The sequence below is a fragment of the Pimephales promelas genome, chromosome 3 (genome assembly GCF_988280905.1).
Source record: "Pimephales promelas chromosome 3, fPimPro1.hap1.1, whole genome shotgun sequence".
NCBI lineage: Eukaryota > Metazoa > Chordata > Actinopteri > Cypriniformes > Leuciscidae > Pimephales > Pimephales promelas.
The window spans coordinates 30,498,791-30,523,876 of NC_142771.1; the positions used below are offsets into that span (position 1 = coordinate 30,498,791).

The window sequence follows — 25,086 nt, forward strand, 5'->3', positions numbered from 1 at the left end:
ACACCCTTCAGATTTGTCACTGCTTTAACTAACAGTGGTGCTTATTTAAAGGGACCATATTATTTTATGTAATTTATACTTCTTTTAGTTTTTCTTTTGTTTAATTTTTACGAAGAGGTACAAAATATAATGCAAGGCAAAACTAGTAGTAGTAGTTTTACTAAATGTTCTTCTCTCTCTCTGACACTTTTGTTTAGAAATAAAAACCTGTCCACCCCAACATAAATGTTCGGCACAAAAAATCTGTATGATTTTCACATGCGATTTGTCTGTTCAGGCCAATATGTAAAATGCCTCTTATATCATTGACTAAACTCATATTGGTGTAGTTCACATGGCTGATAATCATTTTATTCTCATTGCTGAATACTGAAATGCAGTGGTATGGGCTCATGACTGTATTTTTCCAAAGCCTTTTTACTTAAAAATGAGTTGGCAACTAGTTTGAAACTTGTTTGGGAGATTTACAGTGGCAGGATTTTATCGTGTTTAAAGTGTGCTTTAGGTAGCGTTAAGACATTTCTCATATCTTTATTTTATCTCCAGAAGAATTGCTACATCCAGCTTCCTGCTTCCAGCTCCAGAGGACACACCCTGCTGTTGTTATGCACCCTTGACACAAAAACATGGCATTCATATTTCTCTTCTTCTCTTTGTCTTGTTTTTTTTTCAAAGGGGATGCGGGTACTGGTGGATGCCCGAGACAAACTTGGCGTTTCCTGGCAGAACTCAGAGAACGAGAAGCATGGCATGTTTGTGATGTCCTTTGAGAACAAAGCAGGCATGCCCGTCGAACCCTGTACCTTTCAGCTATACGTCCCGGCCCTGCAGGCGCTCTGGAATGACAGTGGCATCCAGGAAGCCTACGGGCGACGGAGTGAGTTTCAGCTGGTGAGTGTCATTATAATACGTTTCCTGACAACCTGTGCCATCTGGATACTCATACACTTCACAGGAAGCACCGCACGGTTCTTTGCGTAGTTGCCGGCGAGTGTTCTCATAAAAAAAAACTGATGTATTATTTACATGTATTCACCTGGGTTAAGTGCATTGCTCAAGGGCACAGTGGTGATTGCTCATGGATAGCCTGCTATAGTGGAGCTTCAGTCTGACTATAACCTTCAAAATATAGTGATATTATATAGCTAAATTGTGACAGTGCACCCATTTATGAATTAATAGATTTCTATTTCAAATAAATGCTTTTTTTTTACTTTTAACTTTAAAAAAAAATGTAAACATCAAAGTATCCTGAAAAAATGTATCACGGTTTGCACAAAAATAATAAGCGGCACAAATGTTTTCAACATTGATAATAAAAATAAATATTTCCTGAGCAGCAAACCAGCATTTTAGAATGATTTCTAATGGATCAGGATATCGAATGGATGGAGTAATGATGCTGACTAAATCTTTTCCGCTGTAAGAATGAATTCCTATTTAAATCTATTAGAGCCCGACCGATAAAGGATTTTGAAGGCAGATACCGATACAAATATATGTTGGCTTTAAAAACCGTTATTCCGATATATCGGCCGATATTTATATTTAAAAAAATATATTTCAGAAAAGCGCAACAAAACATTAACAGATTTCCCTAACATTAGTTATTTCAAGTTATTTAAGAGTTTTAACTAAACTAATATGATAATGCATTTTATGCATTTGTCACAATAGAACAGAGGAACATCAAAATATATTAAAGTTCTGATAAATAAAATAATAATTAGTCCCTACATTGCCTTATAAGCCCCCTTATAATTACAATGTCAGCTTGCTTATCCCTTTACCTGCACTTTTTAAATTCTTTCCATCAAGCTACATCAAACCATGGCTGGATCAGCGGGTTGCAGGATGTGTGGCGCGTTATACACGAGTGTTGCCAACAGGAACGGTGTAGAAAACAAACTATACAACTGCAACACTCATGAAATGGTTGAAGCGTGTTTCGTCCGTTTTTATTTTTTTTTTAAATATTCATTTATCGGCCATTATAACTACCGATACCGATAGTATGGAAAATGCCTAATATCGGCCGATAATATCGGCCTGCCGATAAATCGGTCTGGCTCTAAAATCTATTAAAATAAAAAAAAAAACTGTTATTTTCCATTGCAATAATATTTCATATTACTGTTAAAATTAACTTAATATAATCAATCGAATAAATCATAAGAGATTTCTTTTCAAAACATTAAAAAATCTTACCAAACCCAAACTTCCGAACAGTGGTGTATATTCATATAAAAATAAATAAATATGTTATGTCAAATAATATACTTCCTGACTATTTAATACGTTTTTTTTGTATGTGTGTTCCCTGGGAATCAAAACCACAAGCTCTACCATTTGATTAGAGGTTACGGGAAATACACTAATATTTCATTGTCATTTAGATGTAAATCGTTGGCCTAGCTATTAAAGCTAGACACTGGGATACCTTAATTAAACCTGCTGAGTGCAGAAAAGCAGAGGAAGCTTGACTTATTTATGTGCATCTCATCTCAGCGTGTACGTTGCCACAGGACTTTAATGAGTTCAGAAGCTGTGCACAGGAGTCTCTCAAACTTTAATCGCTCTGACTGCGCACTGGAGCGATGCGATTCACATACATGTCTCTGTCACAGCACCTCTGGATCTTTATGAATTTTTAAACTTTGTTGAGAGTCCTGAAGATCTAGGTCAGTGGTGCAGGATGGAGGACAGGATAGACAGTGAAGAAACCTATGTGGAAATGGCACTAATTTCCCTTCATGCATGAGATTGTTTGACTTCTCACTGCTCACGTTTTTCATCAAATCGACCTTTTCTCTGATATTAGGAGCATAAAGTGTCTGAAACATCTCATTGATTATTTTGATGAAGTGACTTCTGATCTTTTGCTACGATCATACTCATTTCAAAGGCTGAGAACAGACAGCTATAATCTGCTAAATCAGATTTATGTCTTTGACTCTGATGTGATGAACTCATCTGTTGGCAGAGCTTTTTCTTTCTCCTTTACAAGTGGGTTTACACATCAGCCTTTGCTTCTGTGATGAAACACAGATGGTCCTGATTAAGGACGTGTTTACTTGTAATGTTCTTCAGATAAAAGTTAAAAAAGTTTAAGATATTTTGTATATTACTCAAGTCGGACAATTTATTGTGTATTAAAATTTGATATACTTCCCAATTAAAGTCAAAGACAAAGTCAAAATTGAAAAATGTGAAAACGTTTTAGAGTAATGCTTTGGTATAATTAGTGGTCGAATGGATTTTTTTATTGACAAAGTTCAATGTTGACATCCATAATGCTGATATAGTCTGTAATACGTTTCATGATAGTAGTCAATAATATTTATACAAAATGCTGCAATTGTTTAAATTAGGGCTGTCAGTTAAACACGTTTTTAACGGCGTTAACGCAAACCCATTTTAACGGCGTAAATTTTTTTACCGCCCGATTAACGACCTTTTTGGCCTAGCAAACTTTGTAGTTTTCTTTCACATGCTTATGCAACAAAACTGTGCTATGAAACCCATTCATTTCAATGGCTTGCGCCGCGCGAGGACGTTTTGTTGCTTTGCCGACCAAAGCGTTAGCGGATCTAGCTAGACCGTAAACAAAACAACAGGCACGCCGCACACATTCGTTTGGGCTTGTGAACCGGCCAAATAGTAGGTTAATGTGACGTTTTGAGTGGATGACAAGTGCGAGACGCCGAAATGGATGCTAATACGATTCTGAATGGAAAGTTTACTTTTAAAAAGTTGCCAAATGGTTCCATTGACAAGACCAAAGTGATCTGTGTGTTTTGTCGTTGTGAACTGAGCTATTATCATCGCAGCACGTCCAGTCTGAAATACTGCTTGATGATGGCCAAGCACAAACACAGACTGTTGATGTGAATTCTCCTCCCCCTCGTCAATATCAGGACCTCGTCTGTATTTATTTCACCCTTTTATTGATAGACAGTGTTACATTGTGTGAGAGATTATTTGCTTCAAGTGAGAATTTTTTATTGTGAATTTGAACACAGTATATGCCAATGTTGTTTTCAATAAAAAAACATTTGCACAAAGCAAGCCTTCCATGTTGATAAGAGCGTTAAAATGAGAAAAAATAAAGGGACAAAAAGAAATCAAGAGACACTGAGAATAGATAAAAATGTGCGATTAGTTGCGATTAATCGCGAGTTAACTATGACATTAATGCGATTAATCGCGATTAAATATTTTTATCGTTTGACAGCACTAATTTAAATATTAATATTAAAAACATGACATAATTTTGAACTGTTGACGCCCAGAACGACAATTTATTCTATAGTAAGCTAATATGGATTAGAAGAAAATTATATATTATATTACAGTTTTATGGCAGTAGATGAAGAAGAATGCTGTTTTTGTTTCATTTATTTAATTGAATAAAGTGAACAGATCTCAAGTGATGCCTGTTGTCTATTTCCCATTGTGAGAACAGAATAAAAAGAAAAGCTGAGCCACAGTACTTTAATGAAAGATAAAATAGACCTTGACAGAGAATTTGAAACCCCATCAAAGTGATAATTTAGTGAGAAGAACTAAGAATCTAGCTGGGTGAGCTTTTTAAGTGCGCTTCTGTCATTTTAAAGCCATTATTTGCATATTTTTGCCTTAATGAAACATATGTGACGTCTGTGGATTTTGACCCAGCTGTTTTTCCAACTCGGTCCGTGACATGAGTCTTTTGACCCTTTAAGGGTTACATTGAACTGGACGACTGGGCCAAAGGTTTGGTGCCCCTGCCTCCCTCAGTCTCTTTTGTTCTCTATGTACTGTGAAGGCCTGTTTGTTTGTCAGTTAATTCAGAATCCTGTGAGTGGGAGGACATTACAGGGCTCAGCCTGTCCGACTGAGCAACTCCCGTTCCCTTTTGACCAGAGACCAACCATTAACCCTGTCGTTTCTGCCCCAAACAAAAGTGCGCCTGTGGGAATGCTGCACTTTTTTTCCCTTTGCAGAAAGTCTCTTTTCTACCAATATGAAACATTGAGTAGAGGACATGCTATTGAGACCAGAAACTCTCTCTAGATCCCACAAACCATCTTCAAATCTAGTAAATTTAGGACTTTGATCAGATGTTTCGATCAGATGTTCTTTGTATCATCTCAAATCATCCTGGAGAACATGATCATCGGGTTTGACATACTGTTGGAGTTCATGCATCTCTTTGTGAGAAACTTGGCCCGGATCTCACCAGTCTCTACTCTGTTCCTTTGGCTCTTGGGGATTGTGGTGGTTCGAGGGCGGTCCTTCATCCCTCGGTTGTAGCCTATTAGAGGATCTCTTTTGGGAAAAAGTATTGGCATTGACTATGAGAAACAAGCATAAGACTTTTTGTCAGTATGCAACCCTAAATTAACGTCAGAATTCTGTATGACCATTGGACGTGAGGGATTGTATTGACTTGGCTGAATGGATCTTGACAAATTTGTGTGATTTGAATTTAATGGTTGAGTGAAGGGATTTGTGCTGATATGTAATTTCCTTCCACTAGCATTTATATGAGGAACATTTTAAAGGAAAACTGGCTTTTATGTGTGTGAGTCTTGCACATTACCATACAAAAAACAAAGAAAATGGACTGTATCCATTGTCAGTAAGGTTGCCAAAATCCCAAGACTCGCCATTAGCGGGAAGGCGGCTCTGGTCATACTGTGATTGAACACAAACGTTGCTTTGCTTGAAGGCTGCGGAGAGTTCATGGACAGGAAGTCTCTATTGCTGCTTTGTTGAAGGCTGATGCCGCTGCCCCTCCAAGAAACCACACTAGATCTCACGGCCCAGACCTGCAGATCTGTGTGAGCAATGCAGCTTCACAGCTGTTGAGTCAGGGCCATCATAAATTCCTTCCTGGCAAACTCACCATAATCTTCACATGGACGCACAAAAAAGGGTGGGTCGCTTGTATATCAAGTAAAGTGAGACACTATTGAATAATCCTTATAAAACTTCTCGAATATTTTTATGATTTATAGGAAAGCTTAATTCATTTCAAATTAAGGTATTTGGTTTGAAACTGAAGACCAAAACTTGAGTAATCACAATGTTACTAGTATTGGCAGTGGCTGTGCATCCACAACTGGGTGATTCTCCCAGAGATCGTTTTGGATCATATTTCTGCTCAATATAAACATAAAAAAAATGACATTATGTTTTGCATAAAGAAAATAAAGGCATTAAAAGGATAGTTCACCCAAAAATGAAAATAAGCCCATGATTTAGGCCTACTCACCCTGAAGCCATCCTAGGTGTATATGACATTCTTCTTTCAGACGAATACAATATGAGTTATATAAAAAAAATGACCTGGCTAATCAAATATTTATAATGGCAGTGAATGGCCATTTGTTGGAAGCTAGTTATCTTAGTTGATGAAAGTATTATCAACTTAGTTTTAAACATGGATATTTTCTTACACAAATGCATCACTTCAGAAGGCCTTGATTAAATCCCCAGAGCTGTGGGAGATTTTATCATGGATGGTTGCACTTTTTTGGGCTCTCATTCACTGCCATTTTATTAGCCAGTACATTTTTAATAGGCTATAACTCTAATTGTATGAATGTCATATACACCTCGAGGGTGAGTAAATCATGGGGTGAATTTTATGTTTGGGTGAACTATCCCTTTAAGACTTATTTGCATTGTGACATTATTTTCATTACAGTATACTGCACAATGAATTAGTAAAAAATAAAAGTCTTGAAAATGAAATGCACAGAAGCCAGTTTTTGTAAAAACATAAAAAGGTAATAATTGCATCTTTGCCTCCCTATTTAAACTTTAGGCTTACAAAGTGACTTAATATACCACACTATGATTGTAAATCTCATAATTGTGACTTAATATTGTTTATATATTTAACTTGCAATATAAGTTTATATTGTGGGTAAATATACATAATATACAAATCTCTCTATGATTTCTCATAATTGTTAATTTATACACTGTCACATTACTTTTTTGTAATCTTTATTTCACAATCTTTTTTTTACCTTTTACAAGCTTCAATAGAAATATAACCTAGATATGTTCTTGACATGGTATTATCATCTTATATTCTGATGTTGTTCATCCTATGGACATGAAGTAGACATTTAATTGGTCTTTTTTTTTTTTGCCCCGTGATGGTCGGGATCTGATGAATGGATTCGAATGCATTTTTTAGCGCATATGTGAGAGCTTTGTCAGAGGACAAGATCTATGTTTCTTAAATGTCAGTTTCTTAAGTCAAAGCCCAGCCATATTTCATCCTTGAAAAGCCACCTCAACCACGAAGGGAAGCTCGCTCAGCGAAAGAATCTGCAGGAGGAGTAAATGATGTCTGTTTGTGCAAGAGTGGGAGGGCTGAGTCATTAACACAGAGACACCTTCTCAAAGAACAGGGGGGTCTTGTCCTGCGAGCTTCCGCACATATAACCACACACAACATCGTTATACCATTCCATTAGTGAGCTTGTTATCTCATGTACACAAAGAGCAGAAATGAAGACATTTTTTAGGTTGCACACATCCGCCCCGCAAAAGAACATTTCAGGTCGAGCCCCAAGAAAGATATCCCTGCCGCTGCCCAAGAGCTGGGCGGCATTCAACATTCCTCAGGGAGATTGATGTTGCTGGGATGTGTCTTAAATTCCTCAAGGCTGGAAATAAGATGGGTGCTGGTAAGCTTCTTGTTAGCTAACTTTTTCTGTACGAGATGTTTTAATGAGATTCCTGGCAGCAGACCGAGCGACCGTGCTGTGCACATTGTTATCCTGCACAACAATTTTAAGGATGATCTTTAGTAGTTTACAATGCCTTCTGGCGGTCTCGCCAGGTCTGGGCCTGCCTCGTACTATTTTTCTGTTTTCACTCTGTAAATGTGGGGGCCATTTGAATTGTTTGATGGCCAATCCAAAATATATAAAGTGAATCCATACAGAGGAAGGGTGTATTTGTTTACTGAGCGAGCTAGGAGCGATGGCTTATAGCAGAACATAAGCCGTCCTCAGAAGAGTTGGAGATAAGCAGAACAGCTCACATTCCTGAGCAGCTGTAGAGTTAATCTCCAGAGACCGGTCCACCTCCCCAATAACACACTCAGCCTAGACATCAGCAAACACAAACACAGTGGGAAAAAAAGTATAACTAGAAGCCAATGCATGGCTATTTCTGTCAAAAGCTAGCAGTACTTATATATGTTTATTTAATTATTTAAAGGATTGGTTTTCTCATAATGACAAATAAATTAGCTCACCCATGTGCCGTTCCAAACCCATTTTGAAACCCATTTCCTTTTTTTCTGTGGATAACTTAAGGTATATTTTTACAGACGAGTATCTTAAAGTGCTTATTTGAAAATATGCAACTGGGAATGAGTTGAAATAGGGTCAAAAAGTGCAGCTTTAACACTATGCTAAACTTCTCTTTGTGTGCTCCTCTAAACCAAGTTGCGCCAATTGTGCGTAAGTTACAAATTAGCCTAATTGTGATGTAAAGGGGCACTAATTTACACACTACTAAATATTTTACACTACTAAATATTTTGCACTATTAAACTTTTGAAACGGAACTCTCATGTTTAATCTAAATATGATTTTTATTTTTTTATTTTGTACTATTAAACTTTTGAAAGGGAACTCTCATGTTTAATCGATTTTTTTTACCATTATTTACACAAGGCAAAAGAAGTATAAAAAAAAAATCAACTGAAATTCACTGTTTCAACACTTTAAACTTCTGATTAAATTATGATGTTGTATTATTGAATTAAATATATATATTTTTACAAAATGCATTTTTTTGTATTTTCAAATTTAATTTATTACAGAAATTAAAATGTTTTACACAATAAATTTAAACACCTGTGCCCATTTTAATATTACTGACAATTACATATATAATTTAATTTTGTAAAAAAAAAATAAAAAATAAAAAAAAAACATTTTCATTGCTTCCTATGGAGGCAGTATACTCTGTAAACCTGCTTTGGGACAATTTTTCCAAAAAATAACATCTTTTTTGGATTGAACAACATATATGTGTCGCTGAAAATAATGTTTGTTAGTGGCATTAAATTGTAGTTTTATGTAGCAGCTGCAGCTCTTGACGTGACCAAAAGCACAAGTCTTACTGGTTGGCCAGTTTTAAAATAGTTTGGAACGACCAAAGGAATTTGCTATTCCTTTAAATCCTTTTGAATCAGTACAGTTGCATGTTTCATATAGATCTCATTGTGGATATCTTCCAATTTTGGCTTGTGACATCTTAATTTGTATCGGGACCTCTCCAGACTTTGCGCTTTCGTCAATCCTCTCTTCTTGTTGAATCAATCTGGCTTCTGCCTCCAGCGGATGTGGCTGCGATTACTGCTGAGCGTTTGTGGCCGCTGGAGCCGAGTATGCTTAGTCAATAGTTTCCTGGTTTTTACACACTCTGTAATTAAAGCAAATCCACCTAAGAGTGTGTGCAATAAGCAATAATATAAGTGCTGAGCTGTGGGAGAAGTTTTCTCGCTGAGTCCCACCACTCCTTTGGCTGTGGCCAGGGTAAATAATGCCTTATTGTTGCTCAGTTGACTCCCGGTCAACGGGTAACACTCTCCACCCCGGAACACAGCCAGACTTATTCACACAGCTGGGACATAGACACTGTACTGGGACATTCATAGCAGAGTCCGGTTTGAAATGTATGAATAAATGGAGGAAACGCAGACATTCATGGTTCAGAGAGGGTTACGGTTAATTACTGCAGTTAATCGCTAGTGGCAAGATTGATGAAGGCACACTGACCAGATGTTTTGTGGGTTTTGGCCGAGAGATTTGCTGAGATCATTTCCAGAAAACATTTTATTAATTCCTCAGGTTTTTTTAATTTATTTACAGAGAGCAAGAAAAAGCACATAATGAGGGAGATGTAGACATTAGATAAATAGCTTTGCTACTAAATGGCTTAATGGCTACTTTCAAACCTCTGTTTTTTGTTGTGTTCATCCACTGAATTTTCACATAACTAATCTATACAAATAGCTTTAAAGCAATTATAATACTTCCCCTCCATTTAGGGCATCCGGAAATGAGATGAAAATAGACTTCTTTATATTTCACTATATATGGATATCTGTTATGTAACACTTTTCACAAACACTTACTGGATTTTTGGTGGAAATTTACAACAATGCTCTGTTCTTCTGAGACAAACAGAATAGTGTTTTCTTGCAGATTAATGTTTTACTTGCAGTAGGAATCTTACAATCGAAACGTGTGGTTACTTTCACCCTCTAACCAAAGGAAAAAGTAATTAATTATATTTTGCACAAAGGAAATTAATCCCATTTTTTGCGTTGTGACAATGTAAAAATTCTCATTCTCATTCTCATCAGACTTTTACTTTCAGGCCCAAAATCTCCTCTGCATCTAAGATGAAATGGCTTCGCTTTAGGGGTTTTCTCACTGAGAATGTTTTCATAGTTTCTATAACTATTGGCGGAAGTACCCGCTTTTTGAACCGCAGGAACTGGGAACGATTTTAGTTATAGGAACGCATGGGGTTTGGGGGAACTAAACCAACTCCTATTTCAGAGTAGTCTAACCCAGCACAAAAGGAACTACCAGTGACAAAGTGAAGTGTACATTTATTTCCATTTACGAAACCCACAACGGTGAAGTACATTTTAGTTCTTCGCTTAGTAGTTAAAACGAAGTTCAAAAGACATGAGCAGTAATATGCTGTTACCGTATAGGTAATAGCTCTGCAATTCGGCACTCTAGTAAAGTTAAGTCACGTTTATTTATAGCACTTTATACAATGGATTGCTTAAAATCAAGCAAACAACGTCAGTGACTTGTTTCATCAGAAGTAGGAGAGAGCTGGGACGGTTGAAACACTTTTCAGATAAAAGTTGTTTTCTAAGGTAAGGTTACAGATAGTTTTTTGTTTTGTTTTTGAAATCAACAACTCACATGTGTTCTCTTAGTACCATGTGTTATTCGGTACAAATATAGAATGATTTGAATGAATGAAGTAAAAATTGACCATGAACGGGAGTTGTGCTTGGGACGGATGAAACATTACAGTTTAAACCCGTTTTACACTTAAACTAAAAAACTCTGATATTGCACACTTAAGGATGTGTTGCAGTACTAATACCCCATCCGTATTATTATTACAATGGCACATAAAAACATAAATAGAACTTATCAGTCAAAAAAAGTACTGCACCAAAGAATTCACTAACCACACTCAAAAACAGCTTTCTGGTGTTTTGACGATTTGTGCTGCCTTGTCGAAAAAATGCTACCGTAGTGCGAATCGATCACAGAAAATGTTGATTATTATTATATGAAATACAATTATAATACAATTCTAAGTTATGAGTAGCTACTGTATACTATAGACTACTGTTTTTATTTTTAAAGCGTAGTGAAAAGTAAAAATTATCATCAAATATTCATCTTTGACTTGTCAAAGCACATCTTTCGAAAGTAAATCTTGTTCAGCTGGCTAACCGTTCAAATATTCATATAGTTAGCATTTTTTTAAAGGGAAATTACATAATAACACATGCAAATTGACCTTTTGTTAAAAAAAAACAAAACATGAGTCTGCACATGCGCATAACCTAAGTAGCAAATCTCGATGGGTAGCATGAATTGACAGAACACGGCATGACGTAAAGAAGAAATGTTTTCGTGGGTCTGCTAGGCACTGCGTGCTGTACGTGCTGTTTTCAAGGAAATCCTCACCCATCCCCCGTTTCAATCGTCCCGGCTCTCCCCTACAACTTTTTCTATTAAAAAGCAACTCTCCAATGTGTTTTCACTCGTGGACGTGTGACCTCAACGGACTGAACAGGAGAAATTAACCAGAAAAGATTTCCACGTCGAAGAAGGCACTCTGCACACACCTACCTATTGCGTAACCGCCACTTACCAATGGTAGTACAAAAGTGTTTACCAGCCGTAGCAAACTTTCCATAAAGTTAGCATTGGCAAGGTGTTTCGAACGGCCAATTTTGGCCTGATTTTGTTCGAAATTACATCACATTAGACCGTTCTTCAATTTTGCCTGAAGTACATCAGAGCATGTATGTCACTTCAGAGTTCCTAATGGCGGTGTGAATGAAAACCAGGAAAATGTCCCCTGGGGACTAGTTCTCAGGGGGCCGACCGAGATCACTGTTTTTGCTGCTAAACATTTTAGAATTTGCATTCCTTTATAGATCAGCTCCTCTTATCTAAAATGAAATAAAAAAAACACAGAGGCACAAACAGCACTAAAATCAATGTTCCTAGATTCCTATCATTCCTACATCCCTTTTCTGGCAAGTCATGTCCTCGCAACATCACTATAACCCCTCATTTTTCAGAAGGCATAATAGAAGTGACAGCGCAGAAAGGCTTTTGACTCTGAGAGGTGTCACTGGTGCATTCAGCCATATTTCTTCGACTGCTCTGTCATCTGTCATGTGCTATCTGTAGACAGACTGTCAGGAGCGATAAATGCATGCTCATTTTGGCCTGCTCCTCCAGTGTCCTATCTGTCTGTCTGCCCTATCTAGGCCATTATAGTACAACTTAGTCAAAGTACTCCAGGCATTGCTGAGGTTTGATATGACCATGACAAACACTTCTATTGCCTTGACATTTCTAGGCTGGAGATTATATACCTAAGTGGTATCAAGGTTATTTTTTATAATGGAAATGAAAGGTTTGTGCATGTGTCTGCAGGTGGTTTTCAGTCTAAACTCCTATTCATAAGTTTAAAATATCATACTGTGATCATTTCTTAAAAAAACTTTCCACGATGATTCCTTTTTGGGAATTTTCACATTTTTGTCTTTTGAAAAAAATATCTTATTTACTTTTATTCAAAGGCTTAGTCTTTATTGTCCCAAAACGAAAAATCTGGATAGTAAGAAAAAGGTGCATTTTTTATTATAATAATTATTTGGTTATGAGGCTTTCAAGGGGATGTTTTACCCAACAAAATCCAAAAACTTTTTGAGGTATGTACCATGGATTTGAGGTAGGACTGGATATTTCAATCCGTAAAAGACATCTTTTTGAGTGTAATCTTTTCAATGAATCAAATTATTTATTATTCATTTTTTTTATTATATTAATTATTTGGTTAAGAGGCTTTTAAGGGGATGTTTTACCCAACAAAATCCAAGTGTGTCAAATCCTACTGATTAGGTATCCGTGTTGGACCCCATTTTGCCTGGCGGTGTGCATGGCACATTTTATAACATCGTGCACGGCGCCGTATCCGAAGATGAACGACTTCGATGCGAATCTGGCCGAACTGGTACGTTTCTGATCCTTCTATATACCGAGGCATTTATTGATGGGCGACAATAAAAGCCTCTCATTTTGTACTGGGGTGTACATTATACATATGTGTGCATTATACACACACACAAACTTTAAATTCCAAAATCACAATTGCTTTCTGAAAGGTCCTCTGGGAATTATGTGCTCAGAGAGAAATTGAACAAATTTATATTGCTCCATCTGCATGTTCAGTAAAGCTCAGGACACAATTTAATACCACTTTCATGTCCATGAGAAAAGTGTGAGGGTTAGCAATAGACATTAAGTTTTGAGTCCCTGTGAAACAGATGGCGAGTGGGCTGTTCTTTTTGAATACAGACCCAAGGGGAGCACAGTACTGGAAGAGGAAAAACGGACTTTACAGGCAGCCGTGTCCTTGGATGTTTGGCTGTTGTTGAAAACATCATACACCCACACTGTGTTTTTTTTTTTTATCTCCCTCACTGTTTTTATTCCACCCGTCAGTGGTTTGTTTCCAGGCCTGTCTAGGGTCAGTCTCCCTGAGGGGGCGGCCATTAGGCGAATGGATAAGATAGGAGCTGAGCTGATGGAGGTGAGACACAGGAGAGAAAAGTGGGAAATGCCCACCGAGCCATAGAGTGCCGAAGTAGGAAAAGACACAGCGGCACGGCTCTTAGTCTCACGCTTTTTACACATTCTCACATTACAGAGGACTTGACAGACTGTGTCTGCTGCCGAGGTCACAGCCACACTTCACTTAAAGGAAATGATGACACTAGAGCTGCAACAACTAACTGATAAAGTCAATACAAATCCATAAGAAAATGTTCTCTGTTGAATAGTTTCCATATTCTTGTCCCCATTGACGTCACTTTACAATTGTGAAAACTGCATTTCTATGGAAAAAAAAAAGCAGAAACAGGTGGACAATATCATCCAAAGCATAAGCACTTTAAATTAAACACATTTTTTTTTCTCTCCGGTGCATAACTTAATGTATGTTTGTTATCTGTAAATGTTGTAAATTGAGTCATTATCTGTCAAGTATAAAGCAATAATTTTGTCCTTTTGTTTAAAATGCGTTGTGTGACATTAAATATAATTTTTAAAATGAATCTATTGATTATCATAAAATCGTGTAATTATATTTTTTATAAGAACAGTGACTAGTGGCATTGTAGTAAATAATTCTTGACATTTACAGTACAAGCATAAGAAATGTCAGTTATAGCACTGCTATCTGATTTATATAGTAATATTTATATTTGAAAGGGCAATAACAGTATGTAGAATACCCAATGATTTGCACATTACTTGGAGGACAACATGTGAAATAACATGCTTTTTCGATATTATTATGATTATTATTGTATTATGATTATTATTTTTTAATCAAAGATGTAATTGCCAAATTAATCAACAGTTTTTAGTTGTGGCCCTTGCTTTCACCACATTATCTTGTGTTTCAACAGGACAGGTGTCTCCTGTTCTTCTATTACTCCAATGCATTAGATTGACAGGGTGTGCATATCTTCTGCTTGGAAGTGACATTTCTGTCATGGTATTTTTCAGTAGTAGTTGCCATCCACTGCCACTAATATGAGATGTCAGAAACCTGCGGACCGATTTCTCAGGTCGTCTGCCCATGTGTTTGACATTGAGCGAGCAGCAATGTGTCACACAGAGATATATATTAGATGGGGTTCTGGAGGGTGCGGATATGGACAGTCATGATAGACCCATCTATCAGTGTTGTTCCACTAAACTTAATCTTAAAAGACAATTTTAACTACATTTTAAAAACATACAGTATACACACACACACACACACACACACACACACACACACACACACACACACACACACATATATATATAATTGAAGTCCCTTATCCTGACCAAGGTTTTATCTGATCAAAAATACAGTAAAAACTGTAATATTGTGAAAAATTATTACAATTTAAACTAAATATTACACAATTTAAAATGTATTAAAAATATATTCCACAAGTCAGTGTCACAAATCAATGTGCTGCTTAATATTTAGCTGAAACTGTGCAACACTTTATTTAAGGATTCTTTGATGAATAGAAAGTTCAAAAGATCAGCATTTATTTGAAATAGAAATAGAAATACTTATTATACTGTCACTTTTAATCAATTGAATGCATGCTTCTTGAATAAAGGTCATTAATTTCTTACTAAGCCTGAACTTTTGAACGGTAGTGTACATAAACAATCAGCGTTAAGGTACACAGTTCTAGTCTTTTGTTTCTAGGAGCACAGCTCATGTTATTGCTAACATACCTCTGGCATAATGTAAGTCTTCGAATTATTTTCAGAGTTCCCTGACACTCATCCATTTTCCTTCTTCTGGTCTCCTCCAAGCTCAAAAATCTTAATACGAGTCTATCCGCAAAGATAAAAGGCAAGGTGTACGGTTACAGCTAGATCAACAGTGTGGGAGCAGCCCGAGGTTCTGTGAAGCTCTGGAGGTGAAGGAGCTCCATGTGGGGGATTAATATGAGTTCTCTTCTCGCATCCAAACCAAACAGGCTATCCCACTCCAAGGACCGGGAAATCAAACTCTGTTTGTTTTGCGTGAGGATTATTTACATAGTCTGATATTTACGGAGGCGAGGGCAGACATCGTCACTACAGAAGAGGGATATTTTTTTTCTCTGACTGAAATGAACAGATATGAATCATGGAAGTTTTGCTATGGTCTTGATATTCGGCAACACTTTACAATAAGGTCCCATTAGTTACCGTTAGTTAATGCATTCACCAACATTAACTAACAATGGGCAGTACCTTTGCTGCAGCATTTATTGTTCTTTGTTAATGTTATTTGAAATATAACTTCAGCTCAGTCAGGTCCATTAAATAATAATATGGTAACACTTTATTTTCATAGTCCACTTTAGACATTCTACTTTGTTACTTTGCAACTACCTGAACCCTGACCTAAGTCTGCTAATACTCTATTGAGAGTTTGTTGACATGTAGTTGCAGCGACTTATAGTTCTATCTTAAGTGGAGTGGACCATCGAAATAAAGTGTAACCAGTAATATTAACAGATACAACTTTTGATTTTTATTATGCATTAATATGGAGGCTTGTTTCTGCCACTGAATAAAAATAAAAAACGTAATTGTGATGTTTTTAATCTCACAATTCTGAATTTTTTCCTTGCAATTGTGTGATATGAAGTCAGAATTATGAGTTTCTCTCAATTTTAACTTTTTTACGTGTTTTTTTTTTAAGGAACTGACTTTTTTCTCAGAAATGCGAGTTTATATCTCACAATTCTGACTTTATAACAATTGTGAGTTTATATCTCACAATTCTGAGAAAAAAATGTTATAAATGTGAGATAAAAAGTTGCAATTACTTTTTTGTTTTATTCTGTGGTGGAAACTAGCTTCTATAAGTAAAAGTAACATTAACTAAGATTAAGATATTTTCCATTTGTTATATTATGTTAACTAATGGAAACTCATTGGAAAGTGCTACCTGACATTTTTGACGTTTCCATCATCATTTACTCTTTCTTTCTTCCATGGAGGAGATATTTTGCAGAATGTCTGCTCCTCTTTTCCAAACAGTAGAAATGTGCACACGGGTTTTCAAGCTCCCACAATGATAATATTTTGTATTGAAAAAGTCCTCTTAAGCTATACATGTTAAATTTGTGGGATGAGCAGAATGAAATTTAATTAATCATTTCCTGAAAATCTCTTAAAATCCTGAAATCTTCTTTTTTTACATTCTTCCAAATGTCTTTGTTTTCAATGTAAAAAAAAAGAAAGCCATACAGGTTTGGAATTTTTATTTTAAACTATTACTGTAAACTATTCCTTCCAGCCAGCCAATCAATGTCTCTATTTCACTTTTCTAGGCACAATACGTTTCCTACAGAGATAAAAATGAAAACATTTGGTGATATGTCTGTTCGCAGTCACTGTGGAACGGTTATCCACCAAAAAAAGCACAGCTGCTGGATCTGGCAGTTAAACATCACTTTAACAGGATCGCCACTCACGGCCTTGGAAGGTTTTACTGTCAGATATAACAAAGTGTGAGGTGAAAAGAAGCCCTGATGATCTCGCTGAAGCTTTAGGAAAGCATCCATCCCTTCCACTCAGCCTTGTTCATATAAGCTCTCTCCCAAGACGACTCTCATGCCATTTGATTGAAACAGAGACTAAAGAAAGATTTATCAGGGCTAGTTTTATGTCATGTTCCTCTCAACATTTTCAAAGATGTTTTCCTTCAAGGCATTTCCCTTAGTTTCTTTGCGATTAGAGTCTGTATTTGATTCGAGGGTCATGAGGGATGCCTTTTAATTGGATCTCATTTCTAGCAGATCTGCTGTTTATTTGAAGAAGACGGGGGCACAATTGTAGCGACTGAGATCACCACTGGGAAGGGAGGGGTTAAGACCTCTGATCATGGCCGTGCTCAATCATGCTTCCCCTTACTCGCTGCACAAATACCCATGGGCACACTTTCCTACATTGTGCTAAAGTTGTGGCTGTGGCCTGCAAGGCCTCAGCGAAGATCTTTCCCACACTCTCAACAGGCCGTCATGTGTGCGTTGAGCTCAGATCGAGGGAGGAGGGAGACCTCAAGCGTTATTGGCCAATGATCTGCAGCATATACTATTGTGCAGAGCAGGGACCAATCAGAGAGCTCAGATAAGGGTCAGTCGACAGCCCTGCGCTTTAGCTCTGCTCTACTGCTGATTCTTACCACACCGCATAGGGAGGAATTTATCAATAACATTTATATAATGGTACTTTCAAAGTTTTGTTTGAAAACATTGCATTACGATTATTATAGAAAAGCAATTTAGTTTTGTTAGTTTTCATTCTGACTGTTTTTAAAAGTTTATTTTTTTATTTATATTATTTTTGGCCAGCCTAGATTAATGCATTAGCTAATGTCATTTAAAGGGATGGTTCACCCAAAAATGAAAATTGTGTCAGTATTTACTCACCCCCATGTTGTTCCAACCCCGTAAGACCTTCGTTCATCTTCGGAACACAAATTAAGATATTTTTGATGAAATCTGAGAGCTGGATCACTCCTGCATACTAGTCCATAGGCTTCTTGAGGGATTGAAACTTGCCGGCTTCGAAAAGTTATTAAAGACATTGTTAAAATAGCCTAAGTGACTACAGTGGCTCAATCTTAAGTTTATCAAGCGGCGAGAACACTTTTTGTGCGCAAAAAACAACAAAAATAACGACTTTATTTCAACTATTAATTTACTTCTCTCTCTGCCTCGAGTCAGGTTACTAGTTTAACAACGTAAGCTTCTGTTATTGTATGTCACACGCATCACACACATCACCAGCGTCATCCAATAGTGAGCCTACGTGTGACGTAGCTTTACGCAATCACACTACGTTAACTGACTACAGGCCCATGGAGAAGGAAGTGAATAGTTGAAATAAAGTCGTTATTTTTGTTTGTTTTTGCACACAAAAAGTGTTCTCGTTGCTTGATAAAGTTAAGATTGAGCCCCTGAAGTCACTTGGGCTATTTTAACAATGTCTTTAATAACTTTTCGAGGCCGGCAAGTTACAATCCCAAAAGAAGCCTATGGACTAGTATGGAGTGATCCAGCTCTCAGTTTTATTAAAAAATATCTTAATTAATGTTTCAAAGATGAACGAAGGTCTTACGGGGTTGGAAAAACATGAGGGTGAGTAAATACTGACAGAATTTTCATTTTTGGGTGAACTAACCCTTTAACCGTGTTTAGCACTGTTTTTTTCACTGTTTAGTGCAGTCTTGTTTTATTGATAACAAAGTTAATTTTCAGATAGGTTGTAAAGGTTTAAAATAGTGTGTATCTAAAATTAAATGGATTCTGTGTCAGTTTAATTTTAGTTTATGAGTCACGACTATATTTCAGTTCCCTTATTTCAATTATGTTATTTCTATTATTTCAGATAACAAAAAATATTTTATTTTAGTTTTCCTTTTCGGACTGCTTTTGGGCTTTTATTTTATTTTTATTTTTTAAGTCGCGAAAACAAAAAAAAATTGCTTAACAATTTATTAGTAATATTTAAAATATATAAATCAAAAATGTTTTAGACATTGCCCATCTACAATATAATATTTAGACAAAATTATTTGTATATACTTTTTTAGTGCAGTAGGGGAATTTTGATTGTGTGTGCGTATTCTAAGGAAAGATAATAGACTGATAAATGCCACAGGCGCTGCTATCAGATGTCTACATGATTTCCTTCCTGCCTGATGATAGTGTGCCATCTATTTTTGTGTGTAAGTGTGTGTAGGTATATCATACGTCCCGACAAAGATGGCAATATCTGAAATCCTTGTCCTTGTGGGGACATATTTTGGTCCCCACGAGGAAAACAGCTTATAAATCATATTAAATTATGTTTGTTGTTGTTGTTGTTGTTGTTTTTAATGCAGAAAGTTTTCTGTGATGGGTAGGTTTAGTCTTGGGGGATAGAATATACAGTTGGTACTGTATAAAAATCAATATGTCTATGGAAATCCCCATAAAACATGGAAACCCACCGTGTGTGTGTGTGTATGTGTGTGTGTGTGTGTGTGCGTGCAGGGTTTGGGTGTTGGGCTTCAGTCTGTTATAGAGAGCCAGTGCTGTTCTACTAATCCCCTGTTTTCACACACAGCTGTTTCCTGTTGGGAACATGGGCCAGGCTAGGGGCTTTTGTGAGATGCGCACAAACTAGAGGACACAATTTGCTTTTCCAGACAATGTTCACTGAAACGCCAAGGCCGCAGTGTCTGCCATCCAAAAGCCTGCGTGAAAACAACTTTGTCAGGAAATAATGCTCAACTCAGCAATTTAGTTAATCCCTCTATTTATTCATTCTAGGGAGTCCATTCCATTAAAAGTCTCAGATATTGGGCAATAAAAGCAGTTATCAGTAGATTGTGGCTTATGAAGGCAGCATATAATTGATTCTTGGAAGAAGAGAGCAGTGTGAACATCCCGTACTGACTCTGATCACCCTGAGCTTCAGACATCTCATCAGTCAGCTTTATTTATGGATTGGGCTCTGACCTCTCCTGTAGTATAGGAATGAAAGTCTGAGCTGAGTTCAAGATAAAAAGCCTCCAGTCATTCTTGTGCCAGTTCATTTGTAACATTTGGAAATAATAGGATCCATTTATTACAGCCAACGTTCTGTAATGTAAACCACCCTGAATGTAATGCAGTCATGACTGTAAAATGTGTTAATGTGCACTTAACTAAATGTTGGTTCGAGGGAGCAATGCTCAAGAATTATTCATCTCCCTACAGCACTTAATGAAGTAACAGGAGCTTATAGGCATTATGTGTAAAAGCTGCGTTTTAGAGTTTACTGAAATGGTAGTGTGGTATGAGTGTCCCGAATAGTTCTCAGACAAAGATAGGAACATCCTGTTACTTTTAGACTTTCCATTCCTGAATTAGAACTGCTTTTGGGGTCATGTTGCCCTATTTGTTTTAATAAAATTGTAGTTTTACAAGAATAAGAGAATACAAACTCAAAATGTTTTTTTATTGTCCTGCTTGTGTAAAAGTAGAAAATCTTCTTCTGTGGGGTCTGTATGATTTTTTAAACATTTTTGAAAAAGTCTCTTATGCTGTTGGATGTAACACAGTTCATGTTCAGGTTAAGGAGGCAAACGATAAATGTGAACTTTAATCACAATATAAGCAAAAACAAAACGAAAGTAAGCGGGAGCCACCTCACGGCCGACTGTCACTCATAAAGATAATAAAGCATTACCGTAAATCTCCCAAGACTAGTCCTCTCTCGTCTTCTACTGTCGTCACATCTTATTTTGTCTTTCTGGAGCGCTTCCAGTAAAAAAAGTCTTTACTGTCACTTTTCACATTATAATGCATCATTGCTGAATAAAAGTATTCATTTCTTGCAAAAAAAAAAGGTATCACTCATTTTTTTAATGGTACCTCGAGGTATGAATGCTTTAATTAATTATAGTGACTTTGTTAGTTGATGGATGCCGGGCTGATGTAATTTATGTAATTATTATATTTAGTTTTTTAGTTTGTATAAATGGGAATAAGCTGAAATGCTCTTGTTCTGAGTGAAACACTTATCTTTTTGTGGTCTTTTTTTTTACAGAGTGAATCAGTGAAATATTTCCTGGACAACTTGGATCGGATTGGCCAACTGGTGAGTCATGATAACACAGCATTATTTAATAGTGCCAGTTCTTCATAAACAAAGATAGTCACCTGGAAAGATAGTCAGTCAGAACAGTGTTTTTATGCAATGTTTCCCAGCAGAGATGGGGGCATTGAAGACCGGAGAGACTGAAAATGAAAGTAAAGTGGTCTCCTTGAGATTGATATTGGCCAAGGTTGCCAAGAACACATAGTGTGTCTCACATGAGTGATAAAAAAGGCCTGGAAGGGTTTTGTGTGAGCATGGAAACCAAGGACAAATACAAAACAGATACATGTTATAGTTTGGGTGGGACGTGGGCCTTTTGCAAACTGCTTCAAAGATCATTTTGTCTGGCCTTGTGGCAATTATCATGAAGGATTGTGTATTTGTGAGAAAAGATTGCTTGGAAACCACTCTTATTTTTGCTTTTATTTACTTTTATTTTACCACATAGATTTCACAAAAATCAGAATGGTTAAGTTTGCAAAAGGTAGAGTTTTTCTGTTCTAAGTTTCATAAGTGGGCAAAGAAGATCCTGGTAGAATGTGAAACTGTAATAGACCTGCGCCAATAACTATACTTGTTAATGCAAATATTTTAGATCAGTCTAGCTAAAGCAAATTGTAAAAAAAAATCTGACTTTATTTACTCAACCTGTTCTTACAGAATTATCTACCAAGCCGTCAGGACATCCTATTGGCCAGGAAGGCCACCAAGGGAATTGTGGAGCATGATTTTATCATTAAGAAGATCCCTTTTAAGATGGTAGATGTGGGTGGCCAGCGCTCGCAGAGACAGAAATGGTTTCAGTGCTTCGATGGCATCACCTCCATCCTCTTCATGGTGTCCTCCAGCGAGTATGACCAGGTGCTGATGGAAGACCGGCGCACTAACCGCCTGGTGGAGTCCATGAACATCTTTGAGACCATAGTCAACAACAAGCTCTTTTCCAATGTGTCCATAATCCTCTTCCTCAACAAGATGGACCTTCTGGTGGAGAAGGTACGCAAAGTCAGCATTTGCAAGCACTTTTCCGACTTCCGGGGAGACCCTCACCGACTGGAGGACGTGCAGGCTTATCTAGTGCAGTGCTTCAACCGCAAACGTCGCAACCGCAGCAAGCCCCTTTTCCACCACTTCACCACTGCCATTGACACTGAGAACATTCGCTTTGTCTTTCATGCCGTCAAAGATACAATTCTTCAGGAGAACCTTAAGGACATAATGTTGCAGTGACATTCACAGTACTTTCATCTGTTTTTGCCATTATTTGAGTCCTATCGCAGGAGGATGTGCCATCTGGACTGAAAAAAATCTGGTGCAAAATGTACTTTGCATCATGTGTAGCTTATCAAGTACTCCATTATATGAGAGACATGACATTCATACAACAAATTGAATGAATCTCTCTGTCATCACTCATTTTAATTTCGTCCTGTGAAACAGGAAGTTTGAAGACACCTTGGATGGTGGAAAAGCCAAGAACATTTGAGGGGAGTACAGTTTGTTAATGCAAAGAAAAAATGAAGCATGGTAGTCAATCGTTTTAGAGTATTTCCACCTCTTTTCTTAAGGTTTAACTCAAACAATGCACAATAACTTTATTTCGGCTCATCTCCCAAATAACATCCTAAAAATAAATGGCAAACCTGCACTGAACATCCTACTTGGTACAAGTAGTTCATTTCGTGTCATTTGACAGGACAATTTTTGATATAATCTAACATTTAAATCACATTTTGCTTTATCTATACTTGTGAGTTTATAGATTACATGCAAAATTCTCATTAACAACTAAGCAGGGTTTTTGTACATAGAGTGAATAGGGGCTTTTGTACATGTTAACTGTCTGCTTTTATTTGTCTCTTCACGGTAAGCTACAAGCTTTGAAATTTAGAGTAGGGTCAAATCACTGGTTATGCCTAACACCACTAACTTAAGATGAATAATGCATTGATGGTATTCTTTAAATGTCTTTATTGCACAGCATATGTACTTTAGGAGTAATTATATGATGTAAAGTCTCTCGAAAACCTGTGTAGTTGTTCATGATTCTACAAAGAGAATTACAGAGGGAGTCAACCTGATGCTGTTCAGTTATACCATCAGCAGATGTAAAGATCTTAGTTCTTCCTTGAATTCAGCCAGAGACTGAGCTTTATTCTCTAGGTCTTGTTGAATGTGCTTTTGGTTTTAGCTGATGTGGCTGCAAGAGTCCCAGGTTGCGTTCCCGGACGAGCCCCCAATCTGTTGCACCCATGTTGCGGTCTATTCTTTTGAGCTACTTCATGAACAGGGTGTGAAGTGACTTCCCTGAGACTTCTGCTAATGCTGAGGAGCGTTTGTTGTTGGTGGTGGCACAATTTAATCTGCTTTTGTCATCAGAGGTAGTCGCTGACTCACAGTTTCCTCGGAGGGCGAGCAGTTTCAATTTCAGTGCAGGTGTCCGCTTTTCAATTTTTTTTTCTGTTGTTTTGACAGCTTATGAAATAGTTTTCAAGTTTTGAAAAGAGCATCAAAAGAGCTCTTTTCTTGAATTCTTTCTGTTTTATGTACTGCAGTGGACACTGTGGCTCATTTCTATTACAAAGCAACAATGACAATGTTTCTCTGTGCCCTAAAGGGGCCATTTAAATTCTGTCCTTCCTTGTAATCACCGCGTTGGCAGGAAGGGATTTGATTTAAGAAATTGGACACACCCTGAACCTTTGTCCCTGACAGCTCTTCCCTGTGGGAGCAACATGTGCATTTACTGGAAGATCTCTGGCTCTTGTGCACATAAAGAAGCGGGATAGATTATTTAATTCAAGGCTGTGTTCATCCTTGTTTCCTCTTTTAAGACCGTAAATCCATTGGGAGAGTTTAAAAGTGAAATAGCGGAAAAGAAACAAAACACAGACAAAGGCTATTAAAACTCATAATCAAGATAAGCATATGGCGTGTACTTAATTTGATATAAATTATATTTGGAGAATAATAAACAGGGAAACTATTTCCAGTTGCGATTTTAATCTGCTGAAGATGATTTAGCTACAGTATTTACATTACATTTGCTGCTCTGGTTTTTTGTCCCACTTCGGATGTCATGAGTGTCACTGTTAACATGATGTCTACTTCAAAACTCCTCTCAGAGTTTTACTGTACTTTTTTCCACTTTAATTTTCTGCTTCCCTAATGTTTTACATATCCAGTGATTGTAAAAAGTGTGAAATTCCAGATTAACTGCATTATGTGTGTTTTGTATATAAGAACTGTATAAATACAATAAAAATGTTAAGGTATGCTTTTTGCCTTGTTCTTTACTGCATATTGTATAACTCAATATGCTCTGTAACAAATATCCTGTTCTATTTTTTGATAAAAAAAAAATAGGCAGCTGTGGTTGCCTAAAATTCAGCATAAAAATTCAGTGTAAATGTATTACAGGAAAGCATATTAGTGCATGTATATCTTACAACTTATAACTATTGGCTATATTTTATTAAGTGAGATGATTAATACCAATGATATTTTTTCAAGCCTTGTCCATAAAACATGGGCAACATTCATATACTGTTTAGACAGTGAGTCACACACACAAATTATC

General features: G+C 36.9%; 1 protein-coding gene across 1 annotated transcript in view; it reads left to right on the forward strand.

The window, feature by feature from the left end:
* gna12a (guanine nucleotide binding protein (G protein) alpha 12a) overlaps window positions 1-24,784 on the forward strand; it is a 35,515-nt gene extending 10,731 nt beyond the window's left edge. Inside the window, exons 2-4 of the mRNA XM_039685755.2 lie at window positions 676-891; window positions 21,456-21,506; window positions 22,167-24,784. Of these exons, the coding sequence (XP_039541689.2) occupies window positions 676-891; window positions 21,456-21,506; window positions 22,167-22,736 (837 nt within the window). The 3' untranslated portion in view covers window positions 22,737-24,784. The remainder of the gene's footprint in view (window positions 1-675; window positions 892-21,455; window positions 21,507-22,166) is intronic.
* Window positions 24,785-25,086: the final 302 nt, after the last annotated feature.